The sequence below is a fragment of the Rattus norvegicus genome, chromosome 5 (assembly GCF_021556685.1).
Source record: "Rattus norvegicus strain SHRSP/BbbUtx chromosome 5, alternate assembly SHRSP_T2T, whole genome shotgun sequence".
In the NCBI taxonomy this organism is placed as follows: Eukaryota; Metazoa; Chordata; class Mammalia; order Rodentia; family Muridae; genus Rattus; species Rattus norvegicus.
The window spans coordinates 14280332-14294953 of NC_141538.1; the positions used below are offsets into that span (position 1 = coordinate 14280332).

The 14622-nt window shown below is 37.4% G+C and overlaps 1 protein-coding gene and 1 long non-coding RNA gene across 5 annotated transcripts in view; one reads left to right on the top strand and one right to left on the bottom strand.

Moving 5' to 3' along the window:
* The window catches only part of Arfgef1 (ARF guanine nucleotide exchange factor 1), a 94416-nt gene that overhangs the window by 35921 nt on the left and 43873 nt on the right, over positions 1-14622 (top strand). For all 4 annotated transcript variants that reach the window (XR_015619622.1, XR_015619623.1, XR_015619624.1 and 1 more), the window contains exons 10-17: positions 1713-1947; positions 6269-6368; positions 6442-6581; positions 6677-6785; positions 7043-7244; positions 13344-13455; positions 13629-13834; positions 14062-14146. Coding sequence is in view for 1 of the 4 variants with exons in the window: in NM_001277056.1 (NP_001263985.1) it covers positions 1713-1947; positions 6269-6368; positions 6442-6581; positions 6677-6785; positions 7043-7244; positions 13344-13455; positions 13629-13834; positions 14062-14146 (1189 nt within the window). In the remaining 3 variants the exon portion in view is untranslated. The remainder of the gene's footprint in view (positions 1-1712; positions 1948-6268; positions 6369-6441; positions 6582-6676; positions 6786-7042; positions 7245-13343; positions 13456-13628; positions 13835-14061; positions 14147-14622) is intronic.
* Positions 9901-13255, bottom strand: LOC148005637 (uncharacterized). The gene is made up of 2 exons (XR_015620617.1): positions 12519-13255; positions 9901-11704 (listed from the first exon to the last, which is right to left on the bottom strand). It is a non-coding gene; the product is annotated as an uncharacterized LOC148005637 (long non-coding RNA).

Consider the following 14622-nt stretch of genomic DNA (forward strand, 5'->3'; position numbering starts at 1 on the left):
TTCAGAGTAAGCTATTTTGCAAACATGACTTTAATAAAAAATTCTGGTACTGTTTCTCTAGCTTTATTTTAAAGAAGGTAGTAATTTTTGTGATAAACTATTGATATAACATTAAGTGTTCTTGTGAGATTGGCTGTCTGTGAACTACTTGACACAACTATAAACATTTTAAGGTAGAAATCAAGAGCAATAAAGATCATATACTATTCAAATGTGACTGAATGCAGTATTTAGAATAAATTTTAAATAGTAATTCCTGCAGCATTTAATACTCTGCTTCTGAAATAATACTGCTTCCAGAGAATATCTTTGCTCTCTTGAATCTAAGGGATAGTTTTCAGTGGGAGAAAAAAAATATGTGTGTGTAAAAATAATTACAATGTTAGGTAATAAACTGAAGCATGACACAACCGTGATTAGAAAAAAATGATAAATGTTTTCAAATTTTCATTATAGAAGTCTTTAGAATAATTGTTTCCATATTAAGATTTTATAAAGTTCTAAAGGTCTCTTTATTTCAGAAGAGAAACAAGAATTTCAAATATTTATTGGGGTGGTCTGCTTGAGATAACATTATAATCTAGTGGAACATAAACATTTTTATTGGTGTTTAGGAATTCTGAATATGACTAACATAACTAGAAACTCATTATATTAGAAGTATTACATACTAAGCATAGCAGATATCTTCACTCCGTTCATGTGGTCCACAAGAAGTATAGTTTTGAAAGAAAGGAATAAGGCATAAATCTGTAAATTATTTTTATCTTTTTAGGGGAATAGTGGGCTTAATGTTTAAAATACTTGTAATTTTTACCATTGTAAGAAGCACTTAGATAGCCATATGTGTGTATAACAACACTTAATAAAAAAAACAGAGGCCGTGACATGTTTTTTATTCACTTTATATCTCGACCACTGCCACCCCTCCTGGGGACCCTCTTCCCACAATCCTTCCCTCCGTGCTCCAATTTTCCTCTGAGAGGGTGGAGATCCCCTCCCCCGGGTATTCTCCCCCTGGCACATCAAGTCTCTGCAGAGCTAGGTGCATCCTTTTCCACTGAGGCCAGACAAGGCAGCCTGGCTATAGGGGACATATTCCACAGACAGGCTACAGCTTTAGACACAGCCCCCACTGCACATCTGCTCATCTGTGCAGGAGAGGGCTTAGGACCAGCCAGTGTATGCTCTTTGGTGGGTGGGTCAGACTCTTGAGGTTAGTTGACTCTGTTAGTCTTCCTTTGAGTTCTCTCTCTTTTGGTGCCCTCAATCCGTCCCCAAACTCTTCCATAAGAATGGAGTTCCCAAGCTCCATCCAATGTTAGCTGTGAGTCTCTGCATCCACCTGAGTCAGCTGCTGGGTTTAGCCTCTCAGAGGACAGCCATGCTAGGCTCCTGTGTGCAAGCATAACAGGGAATCATTAATAGTGTCAGAGATTGGTGTTTGAGACTGTGAATGAGCAAGGAGGAGTGTATGGAAAGGTTTGGAGTGAATAAAGGGACATGAAAAATTAGATAATTATAATCTCAAAAAAAAAACAAGAAAATTTTAACGAAATCGTGAAATGATGTGGTAGAGAAGCACTTGGAAGCAGTCTGAGCTAAGTTTATGAATTCTTATAGACGTGTGTACAGAAGTGGCTGTGGGTCAGTCCGTTACTATCACAATCATGACTTTGTCCACATACTGTGCTTTGTGTTTCACCTCTCAGGTCTCATGAGTTACGGTCCAAGATTCTTTCATTGCAGTTGCTTCTGTCCATTCTGCAGAATGCAGGACCTGTTTTCAGGACAAATGAGATGTTTATTAATGCTATCAAGCAGTATCTGTGTGTTGCACTCTCAAAAAACGGAGTCTCATCTGTTCCAGAGGTTTTTGAGCTTTCTCTTTCCATATTTCTAACTTTGTTGTCAAACTTCAAGACACATCTGAAGATGCAAATTGAGGTATGTTGTTACTATTTCCTTTGTTTCATGTTACATTAGCAACACGTGAAAGCTTCCCATAATGTGAAATAATAGGTATGTGTTTTCATGTGCTTCATTTTGTTCATTCATTTAACTGACATGTGTCTGTGAAGTTCTAGCTGTTGGCTAAGCAATAAGAATGCAAAAGGAGTGAACAGCCATTGCATTCAGCAAATTTGTACTAGCTGAAAAAAAATCAGATTTTCATAATAGCTTTATATATGCTATATTAATAATTTGGCGTGCACTCTGTCTCTGCATGTGATGTGCATGCGTGTGTGCGTGCGTGCATGTGTGTGTGTGTGTGTGTGTGTGTGTGTGTGTGTGTGTGTGTGTGTGTGTGTGTTTTGCATGTACACAAGTGTTGGGTGCTCATACCATGTGGAGGCCATAGCAGGACATCATGTATTTTCATCTGTCACATTCTGCTTATTTCCTTGAGTCAGAGTGTCTTATTGGACCAGAAACCTTTTATTTTCAGTCAAGGAGGCTGTTGAGCCTGCTTCTAGGATCCATGCATCTCCACCCCAAAGTGCTGGGAGTACACATGTATAGCCAGGCCCAGCTCTATCTGTGGGATTGGGGTTTGCCTCCCATTCCACACTTTGACATGCAGGACCTTTGTCCACTGAGCCACCTTCCCTGCCTGAATTTAGCTCTCTTAAAAGAACTGTGCAGTGCCATACTAAGCCTCCAGAACTTTAAAGCACTTTGGAGAAGTGGTTGAAAGATGTATTTTTAAGTTATTGGGTAACATGTGAAAAAGTTAATTTTGCTTTGCACATTTTTCTGCAAAACATCTATTTGTGTCTGTCTTCTAAGGCCCTCTCCCTGGATGTTGAAAGTAGAGCAACACTCTGGGTTCTCAAACGTCCTTAGAGACCTAAAGCTAAATCAGTCTCTGCTCTGCTGTCTGCGTGCATAAAGCACTGTCGTGCCCGTTCCTTACTGAGAGCTTTTGCTTCTTCTTGGGAAACTTCAATGTTGAAAAGGAACATTTGTGTTTTTATAATTTGGTAGATCCTTTTCCCAACTCCTTAAAATATTGCTTTAATTGCAACATAAATTTTAGAAATTTCTATTTGTGTGTTGGTCAGGATTCACCTTCATATTATGTTTGATAGGATATACAGTCTTTTAAAAAATTTTGGAGCTGGAAAGAGAGCACTGTCTGCTCTTCCAGAGGTCCTGAGTTCAACTCCCAGCAACCACATGGTGGCTCACAACCATCTGTAGTGGGATCTGATGCCCTCTTCTGGTGTGTCTGAAGACAGCGACAGTGTACTCATATAAATACAATACAATAAATCTAAACCCCCCCCCCCAAATGTGTGCACGTGGAGACCAGAGGTTGATGTGTTGTCTGCCTCAGCTGCTCTCCGTCTTGTGTCTTTGAGACAAGGTCTCTCATGAACCTGGAGCTCAGTTGCTCAGCTGATGACCTGGCCAGTGAGCTCTAGAACCGAAGTCACCAAGTCTAACTTTCCCTGGCGCCGGAGAGCTGCGTGTGGACTTTACCCACTAGGTCAGCTCCCCAGCTTCTGCACATCTTATTTTTTGTTAATTTCAGACTAACAGAAGATAAGTAATTAGCTCAGTGAACATTCCTTCCCCTATCCTTGACGTGGTTAAAATAATGGCATTATCTTTATAAGTTACTTTTCTATTTTTATTTTCAAATTTTATTTCAATATTATGAGAATGAAACAGTAAGTACTTTAAATTTTAAGTTATAAGTTTAAAATTGGCATAAATTGTCTGTATTTGTCATATATCTGTGAAACAACTCCAGGCATTTAGTTAGTTGTAAAGTTTTTATAGTTTTCCCCCATTATGTTCAGAAACTACCAATAAAACAGTTTCAATCAAAATTTGGGATTTTTACTCCTTTAATAACCAGAAACCTTCCATTTGATGATGAGATACTTAAGATTAAATAATGTGGGGAAATTTTAAATGCTGAGAGCTCAAAGGACTCTTTTAATGAGCCATGTGATATATAAATTCTTACAGATTTAAGATTATAAATTAAGTTTCAGTTGCAATTTTCTTACAAAACTGAATTTAAAAGGAAATATTCTTTAGAAATTTGTTGCCTCATAAATGGTACCCTTTGGTTATAAAATTTTTGCTGTATCCTAGTTTGTAGTAGAAATTATTAAAATCCTGGACTGGGGCCTCTACCCAGCCTTTGGTTGTTGAGTTCCTGGGTGAAACACACACACAATGTGCCTTAAGCAGCACAAGAGCTGGGCAGGGGCCTCCCCTCTATGCTGTTAGGACCTACTTTCCTGTTGGTAACTCAAGGTCATTACTTGCTATGTTTCATCTGGGCTGTTCTTAGCTAGAATAAATAGGAAGAGACAAAACCTCAACACTAATTTATTTATGTATTTGTTTTTATTTTATGTCTTTATTCTGTTTTGAGACAAGTTCTCACTGTGTAGCTTTGGCCAGCCTGGAAATCTTTATGCAGACCAGGCTAGCTTCAGATGCAGAGATCTGCCGGTCTCACCACTTGAGTGCTGAGATTAAAGGCATGTGCCACTGTGCCCAGCTTGTTTAAAATATTTTTTAATATTGTTTTTTAAAATTGCATTATCTCTTAAAAGGAGATAGTGAAGATAATTGATGTAAGAATATATATATTTTGAAAATATTAAGCATAGTTAAATTTAAGATAAGTTGTGTTCCACTTGGAAAATACCGAATATATGAAAACTCAACTTTGCAAACTAATTAGAATCATTGTTATATGAAGATTCAATTTATCAGACTGTTCAAAGTTTCTGTAATGTGATTCCCCCCTCCGAGTGAGGCATTATGTAGTTTAATATGTAACTTTCAAAGAGCATCTCCTCCTATATGAAGAATAAATAGTATGCTGAAATTAAAGTTCTGATTTTCTAAAAAGCCCTCTTTTAGGCATAGGATCTTACAGAAATAGAATTGCCTATTAGCCCAATTTTTCAAACTATAGATAGTGGTATAGTTTTTCACACCTCTACAAATCTGGATTATTGTATAAATCAGTATTTCAGACTTTCTTGATTCACATCTTTCTAGGCACCAGCATCTTTCTAGGCACACCCTGAAAGGAGAACTGTCCATTAAGCAGTTGTAAGCAGACAGTTTGTATATGTTTAGTTTAATCTTATGTACATTGAAGAAATAATACTTAGATGCCGAAGGAAAGATATTTGTCTTTCATTCATTTCTTACTGTAACCCTGCTGAGGTGCATATTTCTCTTGGGTCCTTAGACCTTTAAGTCATTGGAAAATACACCTATATCCCTATGTGTCACTGATTTTCTTGTAGCACTTGCTTTCATATGCTAACTTATCAAAACTTAAGTTTGCAAAGGCGAGAACATCATTGGAAGGAATATATCATATAGTATAATTGAAACTGAACAATATTCTATTTTTAGATCAAACAGCAGTTGTCTTTGCTACATTTGTATCCCTGTGCATTCTGGGAAGACGTGATACAGTGTTTGGGAACTGTGGTCATGGCCATAGATATTTATTGAATGCCTGCATGTAAGACATATGTTGTGTAGACAGTACTTATTGAGAGCGTTCTGGTTCCTGTCTTTGTGGTTAATGTCCACAGAAAATAGCAATAATCGTTTTGAGGTCTTTGAAAGAAGAACATATTGTGGGGCTGGCTAACTCTTGGGAGATGGAAAGTTGTGACTTTTATTATAAATGTTAGTTTCTGAATTCACAGAACATAGTACACATGCTCGTATGTTTTGATTTTAGCTGGCTTTAGGTCATAGTCATTTTTCCAAAATGATTGAAAGTATAGTATTGAAATGATAGAATTAGCTTTCAAATGGAAATTTTCTTCATCAGATCAATTGTGCTTGATCATATTCAGCATAAGGAATAGTAATAGGATGTTTTGAGTAAGGATTTTTATTTTTATGACTAATTAGAAAAATATAAAAGCATATATAAAAGTTAGATCTCTTTTAGAGTAGTATTTAACATTGCAATCTAGGAGCGTTTAGGACTGTTCTGTACTAGAGTGTCCAAAAGGACGACTGATGAATAAGAAACAGTTATGTTAATTTACAGTTATTGTAGAAATTATCACCCAGAACTCCATTGCATATCTTTGTACATTTCATTGCTCTGCGATGACCAAGAAAGCTGGTGTCAGAGACAGAACTAAAAGTTCAATGCCACAGGAGCCTAGGTCCTCCTCTCTGCTCGAGATCTTTGGATTTTTGAAGGGTGAACCATTCTATGTTAAATAGTACTTTTAAGAGATGTTTCATTCTTTCACAGGTATTCTTTAAAGAAATTTTCCTGTACATTTTGGAAACTTCTACAAGCTCATTTGATCATAAGTGGATGGTGATTCAGACACTGACAAGGATCTGTGCAGGTAGTTGCAATTAATCTTTATTATTTCCTGCAATGAAATGTGCTCATATTCTAAGATTATTCTCTTATCACAGATGCTCAGAGTGTGGTGGATATTTATGTAAATTATGACTGTGACTTGAATGCAGCAAATATATTTGAAAGACTAGTAAATGACCTGTCAAAAATTGCCCAAGGAAGGGGCAGTCAAGAACTTGGGATGAGTAATGTTCAGGTAAGAGCTTTTTTTAAATTATTTTTTATTTAAAATTTTCCAAGAATGAGGTGTGCATTTTCTTGAGCGATCTTTATTCTATTTCTGAATTATAGGAATTGAGCCTGCGGAAAAAGGGGTTAGAATGTTTAGTTTCAATTCTTAAGTGTATGGTTGAATGGAGTAAGGATCAGTACGTGAATCCCAACTCTCAAACCACCCTTGGTAAGATAATATTCTGAGTTGAATTCTACATTATTTTAAGTCAGTGATATATTGAAAGATATGTAAAGATGCCATTAAAGTAGTCTTGTGTTGTATTTATTTATATAACATAATAAAATGTCTTTGTAAGCATTAAAATTACTTTCAACTTATACTTAAAATTTCTAGTTTAGTTATCCTAGCAATATAATAATATATATAGTAATAATAAAATAATATGTATGTCATCTCTTCTATATTGACATGTTTTCTTACAGGTCAGGAAAAACCCTCAGAGCAAGAGATAAGTGAAATCAAACACCCCGAGACTATAAACAGATATGGAAGTTTAAACTCCTTAGAATCCACATCATCTTCAGGGATTGGCAGCTACAGCACACAGATGTCTGGCACTGATAATCCAGAACAATTCGAGGTCCTAAAGCAGCAAAAAGAAATAATAGAACAAGGGATTGATTTGTAAGTATCAGATTTGAAAAGAAATGTTTCAGAATATCCCTCAGCCAAAAATGCGCTAACTCTGCCCCAGTCTCCCCGTATTTCTTATTGTTTTTCATTCCTTACTCTCTTGGATCTGAAAATTGACTAGATCTCCACCATTGAAGAGTTCCTAAGCAGAGCCATAAGATACCCAGCCTATGGCTTTCTCTGAATTAATTTTGTATCACATATCATGTACTGTTGTTAAACAGACGATGCCCAGTTTTGGACTGTTTTATTTACATCTGATTGCATAAATCATGTGACAAAAAATGTGAAATTTGAAAATTGCAGTTTTGTTAGTTTACTCCTTTTAGGTTTCTGTTTCTTCAAGTTTAGTTACACATCTCAGTCTTGCTAGGAATTTTATTTTATTTGTTAATACATTTCCTATCCCAACCTGGCTTCTCTCCCAGACTCTGATCTTGTGAGATTAATTTTCTTGCTAAATTTTGTGAAACAGCTTACAAAAGATCTATAAAAACATGTCTTTTAAGTTCGTCTTAATAATAGGGTTTTTTCTTTTCTAAATTAAAATATAATTACATCATTTCCCACCTTCTCTTCCTCATATATCCACCTCCCCTTATACCTTCTCAAATTTGTGACCCCCCTTTTGTTTCTGATACATGCATGCATATGTACATACATCATACCATCATACATACATAAATACATACAAGCTCTTGAGTCCATTTAGTGTTAATTGTATGTATATGATTTCAGGGCTGACCGCTTGGTGGTATTGGATAACCATTCAGGGGACTCATCCTAGGGAGAATTATTTCTCCCACTTTCAGCATTCTTTGTTGCCTTAGTTCTTTACCTGTGGGTGAGGCCCCATATTTCCCCCTTCTATGTTGGTATGTCTGTTGCTATTCAGAGGTGCATTAGATCATTTCACATGCATATGCACATGTGCACACACTCATACACACACAGAATTTGTACATGGCTCATATTCATGCCTTACTTTCTGCCTTGTTGCCCCTTTTGTTGGTTTCTTTCCTGCAAACAATCCTACTGTTTCTTATACACACACAAACACGCACACATGCACACACTAAAATCTGCATATGAGAGAGATGTGATATTTGTCTTCCTCCTGATCTCTCTAGTTCCCTACTATAGCGTTATTTTCTTAGATTTCTTATAATTAACTGTACTGGGACTATTTGTTTCTTGAATTTTTTAATCTTCCTTTCAGACTGAAATATTCCTTTCAGTATTCTCTAGAGTTGACTTAGTGGACATAAATGCTTTCAATCTGTTTCATATCATGATTTTCCACCTATTGATTGTGTCTTAAGATCAGGTAGATAGCTCTTAGTTTCCTGTCAAAATATGAGTGTTACTGTTAACACATACAGTTATTGTAATATTCTGGTCATTGCAGTTCATAGGGGTTGAGTTGGGTAGGACAATTGGTTGATTCTCTTCCTACCTTGGGAGGCATGACTTCTGGAACCATGACAGCTAGCTCTCAGAGAGGAGACTTTCAGTTCAGATGTAGTTTGCTCCCTCAATTTCTATGCATAGAACATGGAGTCTTCAGCAATAACATCTTTAGTCTGTGGGAGGCAACCAAGGGTAACAGCAGTAACCTATATTGTTTGGACTTTACTGACCAACAGTTTGAAAGGGGGTTTTCTCATGACTGGCACTAGAGTTTTGTTAGCCTGTAGTTCTTGGGGGAGCATAGTCAAGCCAGATGGAAAACTTTTATTTATTTATATATGTATGTATATCACATACTTATGTTTTATCCGTAATTTTAGGTAAATAATGATTCCTTAAGGCTTTTCAGATTGTTCCTAACATCTTACTTTCCTTCCTTCCTCCTTCTCCACACATATTGCGCCACAAGTTTTCTTATTGATAATCATCGTGACTGCTGTGACTAGTATTTTAGCAAATATGTGTGTATTATTCCTTTTGTGGTGTGGTTACTTGATGTCCTTCAGGTTCTATCCAAGAATGGTATATATGTTACTTCCACTTTTATTGAGTTTCTGCAGTGAGTGTACTAACTTGATGCATTTCCACAACTGCTTAAATGTTCTTTCTTTCTCCATTTGCTTCCTCAAGAATATTCGTTGCTCTTTGATATCTTGCTGCTCATTGTAGTTTTAATTTGTGTTTACATGCTGGCTAACTATGTTGAACACATGTTTGTTTGTCATTATTTCTTTTAAGTTTTATTTATTATTCTGTGTGTATGATGTATGTGTGTGGGCAGTACCTGCCGTGGTGTGCAGTGGAGGTCAGGAGACAGCATTCAGGAAATGGCTCTCTTTCCATCATGTGCTCCAGGGATCAAACTGGGGTAGCTAGATTTATGCAACAAGATGTTCCTGCGGAAAACATCCTGCTGATCCTGCGCTTCTTCTCTTAAGAAGTAGCTGTTCAATTTTTTTATGAATGCCGATTGGAAGATGTGTGTGTGTGTGTGTGTGTGTGTGTGTGTGTGTGTGTGTGTGTGTGCGCGTGTGAGACTTTGTTGAGGCTTCTTGAAATCTATATTCTAGGTATTCCCTATTGAATGTGTAATTGACAAAGATTTGTTTCCGGTATGTAGGCTGTCTGTTCCTCTGGCTTCTTCTTTTAATGTGCACAAGTTTTTAAGTTTATGCAGTATCATTGGTCATTTCTTAGGATTCATGCCTGAACTGTTGAGTTCTTTTCAGAAAGTCCATGTCTGTGTCTTGGAGTATTTTCTTCTAACAGTTTCTGCCGGTCCCACCATGACATTCAGGTACTAAAGTGGGGAACAGTGTCAGATAAAAGCCAAAGGCTGATGACCTATGGCCTTGAAACACACTCTCTCTCTCATTCTCTCTCTCTCTCTCTCTCTCTCTCTCTCTCTCTCTCATACACACACACACACACACACACACACACACACACACACACACACACAAAATCTGGCTGAGCTCAACCTTCTTAGACAAACTTACCTCACAGATAAAAGTGACACAAAAGGGGAGTTACAGAAGGATTTGATAGTAAATTCAAAGCAGTGTTTCATTATAAGATCTATAAGATCATTCATTATAAGTTCAAAGCAACAGTTTCACATGGCCTTGCTTTATCATGATGCATATGTGTGACCTCATCCTTGGACGTAACTTAGATGAATCTTTTACCTGAAGTCTATTTCTCTTCTTAGTGCAATTTATGAAAGCTCATTGCATCTCTTATACTAAGTAGTCTTTACTTAGTATTCTGTGAGGAGGGGACACACTCTATTCTTGATCCTAACTTTAGTACATCTTTCTGGTAAGACAACTAAAATCATCTCCTTAAACTTCATTCTTAAAATCATCTGTATCAAATCAGGAATGCTATAAATAATTCATCTAAACAGCATTAATTCATGGAAATTCATTTTCATGTTGATCTGTAGGAAATTTGCCCAATAGGGTGGGTTGATACTCAAGAATTATTAGTCTATGTAATTGTGGCAGGAAAGGCAGTTGCAAGAAGCAATCCTGGGGTGAAGTCTCTGGGCCATCTCTCTCCAGAGTACACCCATTGTAGACATGCAAAACATTGGACCATCTCCAGGAAACTCACTCTGTCATAGAGTCTCCTAGATGGCTCCTGTGCAGATTCAGAGTTTGCAGGTCTACATTTAGCTCTTGGGTTTAGTGTCAGTTAAGTCAGTAAAGTGCTTGCTTGATAGGCATGAAGACCTGAGCTTGGTTCCCTAGACTAGAACTAGAACACAGATTACACAGACGATTAGCTAGCTAGAGGGAGAAAGGAGGGGAGGGAGGAAGAAGGGAAGGAAGGGAGGGAGGATAGATAGATTTTTAAAAAGCTAGACCTGGTGGTAACCCAGAACTTGAAGGGCTGAAACTTGAAAAGTTGCCCATTAGGTCTCTTTCATCACCTCTTCCTGGGGAACATGAACAAAGTCAGTGAGGAAAATTCCTCAATATCATGATTAATTAACCTGCTTTGTAAGATGAAATATGATTGTTTAGTTGACTGGACTGTATCAGAACTTTTGCCATAGAAGAACCCTGTAGAATGAATGATAAAGTCGAGGAATGGTCTTGTCTATCTTTAGATCAATATCTTTGTTTTGATAGATGAAAGTGTAACTATGTGGTCAGTTGTTTGTTGCATCTGACTCCTGCAAAACAACCAAACACACAGCTTTAGATGAGAAGTAAATTGTTAAAGTAACTATCTTACTGACCGTGCCTTAGCAGCAGATGCCTCTGCATATGTACCAGCTGTAATGTCCACTGGAGGTGGACAACATGGGTGAAACCCGAGTGAAGTCCAGGTTGTTTATGAAAGTCACAACCAGACATCAGCATCTAATTGACATCTAAAAGAGATGTAAATATCATTGGATCTTTTTTATAGAGTTGTCCAGCAATGTCCCGGGGATACACCACTTGGATGTCTTGAATATTTTCCAAAACCTGTGAGTTTGACAGCAGGCTCTTTGGAAGCCCCTTTAACCATAACACATGGGTTGTTAAGGTACAAAAGGACACATTCTGCTGTGAGAATGAGCAGTTCATAGGTTGTAAATACAGTGCCCACCACCTTCTACCCTTCTCAGCTGTGGATAGACACTGCTGTGCTGTCCTATATCCTTCACAAATGTTAAATAATTAAGACCCTCATAATTTATATAACCTTGTAAAGCCATTTTCCATCTTGGAAAAATATCTAGCTACTTTAACCTTTTTGCACGAGTTCTGGTTTTACCAAAGCTCACTGTTGAGACCAGTACATTAGTAAGGCTCACTGAGCCTAGGTGAGGCTTTACTGACAGGAGAGTACTGGGAGCAGTCTCCCTGGAAACCTGCCTAGTATTGACGATGGCTTTCCCATACGACATAGGGGACCCCTTTCCTTAACCTTACATTTTCAATTCATTTGGTGTGTATGAGTGTGTTCTGTCTACATATGTTTATGTACCACATGCATTCTTGATGCTCACAGAAGCCAAGAGATGGTATCAGACCCCTAGACCTGATAGCAGAGAAATGGCGCTGCAACATGTCAGGAAAGACGGCTGTGCTGGGGCCTGAAAGATGGGATAGGATATGGACGAAATGAGATGTGCCGACCATTTAAGAACTATCCCAGCTGTCCAGGAAACTGGTGATGAGTCACCAAAATATATAAAAGTAGGAAGTAGATGGTTTCTAAGCGAACAGATAACATTTGAATTGGCTCTTCCAACATGAGGGGAGAGTTCCCCTGTGAGGAGATATTTTCCAAAACCTGTGAGTTTGACAGCAGGCTCTTTGGAAGCCCCTTTAACCATAACACATGGGTTGTTAAGGTACAAAAGGACACATTCTGCTGTGAGAATGAGCAGTTCATAGGTTGTAAATACAGTGCCCACCACCTTCTACCCTTCTCAGCTGTGGATAGACACTGCTGTGAGGAGATGCTGGAAAAGGCATTCAGAATAATCTCCAAACACACTGGTTTAGGGAATTATTCCTTCCATGGGATATTTAGGAAGAGATGAGAGTAAATAGGAACTGTACTGAGAAAAGCTTTATGTGCTAGTCTAACCTGCTTAGGTAAGTATCAAAGTACTGGTTAGTACTCCCATCCTCCTACACTGTCTCTTGTGCAGCATGGTCACTGACCCTCTCACTGACCTCTGTGGCGGAGCTGGAAACCTCAGTTTGCTGGTAGGGAATGCCTATGAAATGATGCACTTCCATTCCAGACGCTTTCCTAAGACAAAACAATCCTTGGGCCATGTAATGATTCTCTGTAGGCATATGTTGGTCCCTGTTTTCTATGTGCTATTAAGAAAGTCATTTACGGGGCTGGAGAGATGGCTCAGCGGTTAAGAGCGCCCGATTGCTCTTCCAGAGGTCATGAGTTCAATTCCCAGCAACCACATGGTGGCTCACAACCATCTGTAAAGAGATCCGATGCCCTCTTCTGGTGTGTCTGAAGACAGCTACAGTGTACTTACATATAATAAATAAATAGATCTTTAAAAAAAAAAAGTCATTTACTGTACTGCAAAATCTCAGAGAGTATGAGTGTTTTTCTCTTTTTAATCTTTCTATTAACTTTATCTAGATTTAATAAGAAACCAAAGAGAGGAATACAGTACCTCCAAGAACAAGGGATGCTTGGCACCACTCCTGAAGATATAGCTCAGTTCTTACATCAAGAAGAAAGATTAGACTCTGTAAGAATACTGTTTCATTTCACTCTAATCCTTTCTACATTTATATGTATATTTAAAACAGTTAACTTGTAGCTTCAGACCAGAATTTGTAGCCATAAAGTCAAAACTTAGAGTTCTTGGGATTTTCTGCTTTGTAAGTGAATATTAATTCCTACCCTCTGTTTTTACATTAGACACAGGCGGGGGAGTTCCTGGGAGATAACGATAAGTTCAATAAGGAAGTCATGTATGCATATGTAGACCAGCATGACTTTTCGGGAAAAGACTTTGTTTCAGCTCTTCGTCTGTTTCTGGAAGGATTCCGGCTTCCAGGAGAAGCTCAGAAAATTGATCGATTAATGGAAAAATTTGCTGCAAGATACCTAGAGTGCAACCAAGGGTTAGTAAGACTCGAGTACTTTTGATTATCAGTTATGCCCATGATAGTCAGAAATACCCCTTTCCTTAAGACAGCTTATATTATCTACTATTTGGAAGTGTTAATACACTTATCTGTAATTGTACTACATGACAGAATCTTAGTCCTAGGGAGAACATTAAAAATGGTGTTTGAAATGACGTTTATATGAAGCAAAGCTTATAATGCCATGCATTTATTTTTTTCAGACAAACCCTTTTTGCTAGTGCAGATACTGCTTATGTTTTGGCCTACTCAATTATCATGTTGACCACAGACCTTCACAGTCCACAGGTATGCTTTCTTCTACATCAAGTTTTACAGTAAGTAGTGAAAATTAAATACAGCCTTTTGAGTGTGTTAAGTACTAACTAAAATTTAAATTATAGGCAAATTTAAAAGAACTCCTTAAAAAACCATTTCTCATTATCAGTAGTTTATAAAATTCAAATATACATGATCTTTACCACATTCTTTTTAGTGCTAATTTACCTCAATATTTATGGTTAAATTCCCTTCCATATATAAAGTAAATTAATGATTTTTTTAATTTGAGTGTATTTACATATTTTTATAGTCACAACTAGCCTTTACATGGTTTATGTCTCAGACTAGGAACAGCTTAATTTGAACATATTGGAATAAAATTCAAGAGTAGTGTGCTCTATACAAGATTTCAAGAGAAGAAAAGTAGAATTATTTTACATTGTTTCTGGAATTCCACCATGGTAGTAGTTAGTATGTAGTAGGTTTTAAGTGGCTAAAGTCAA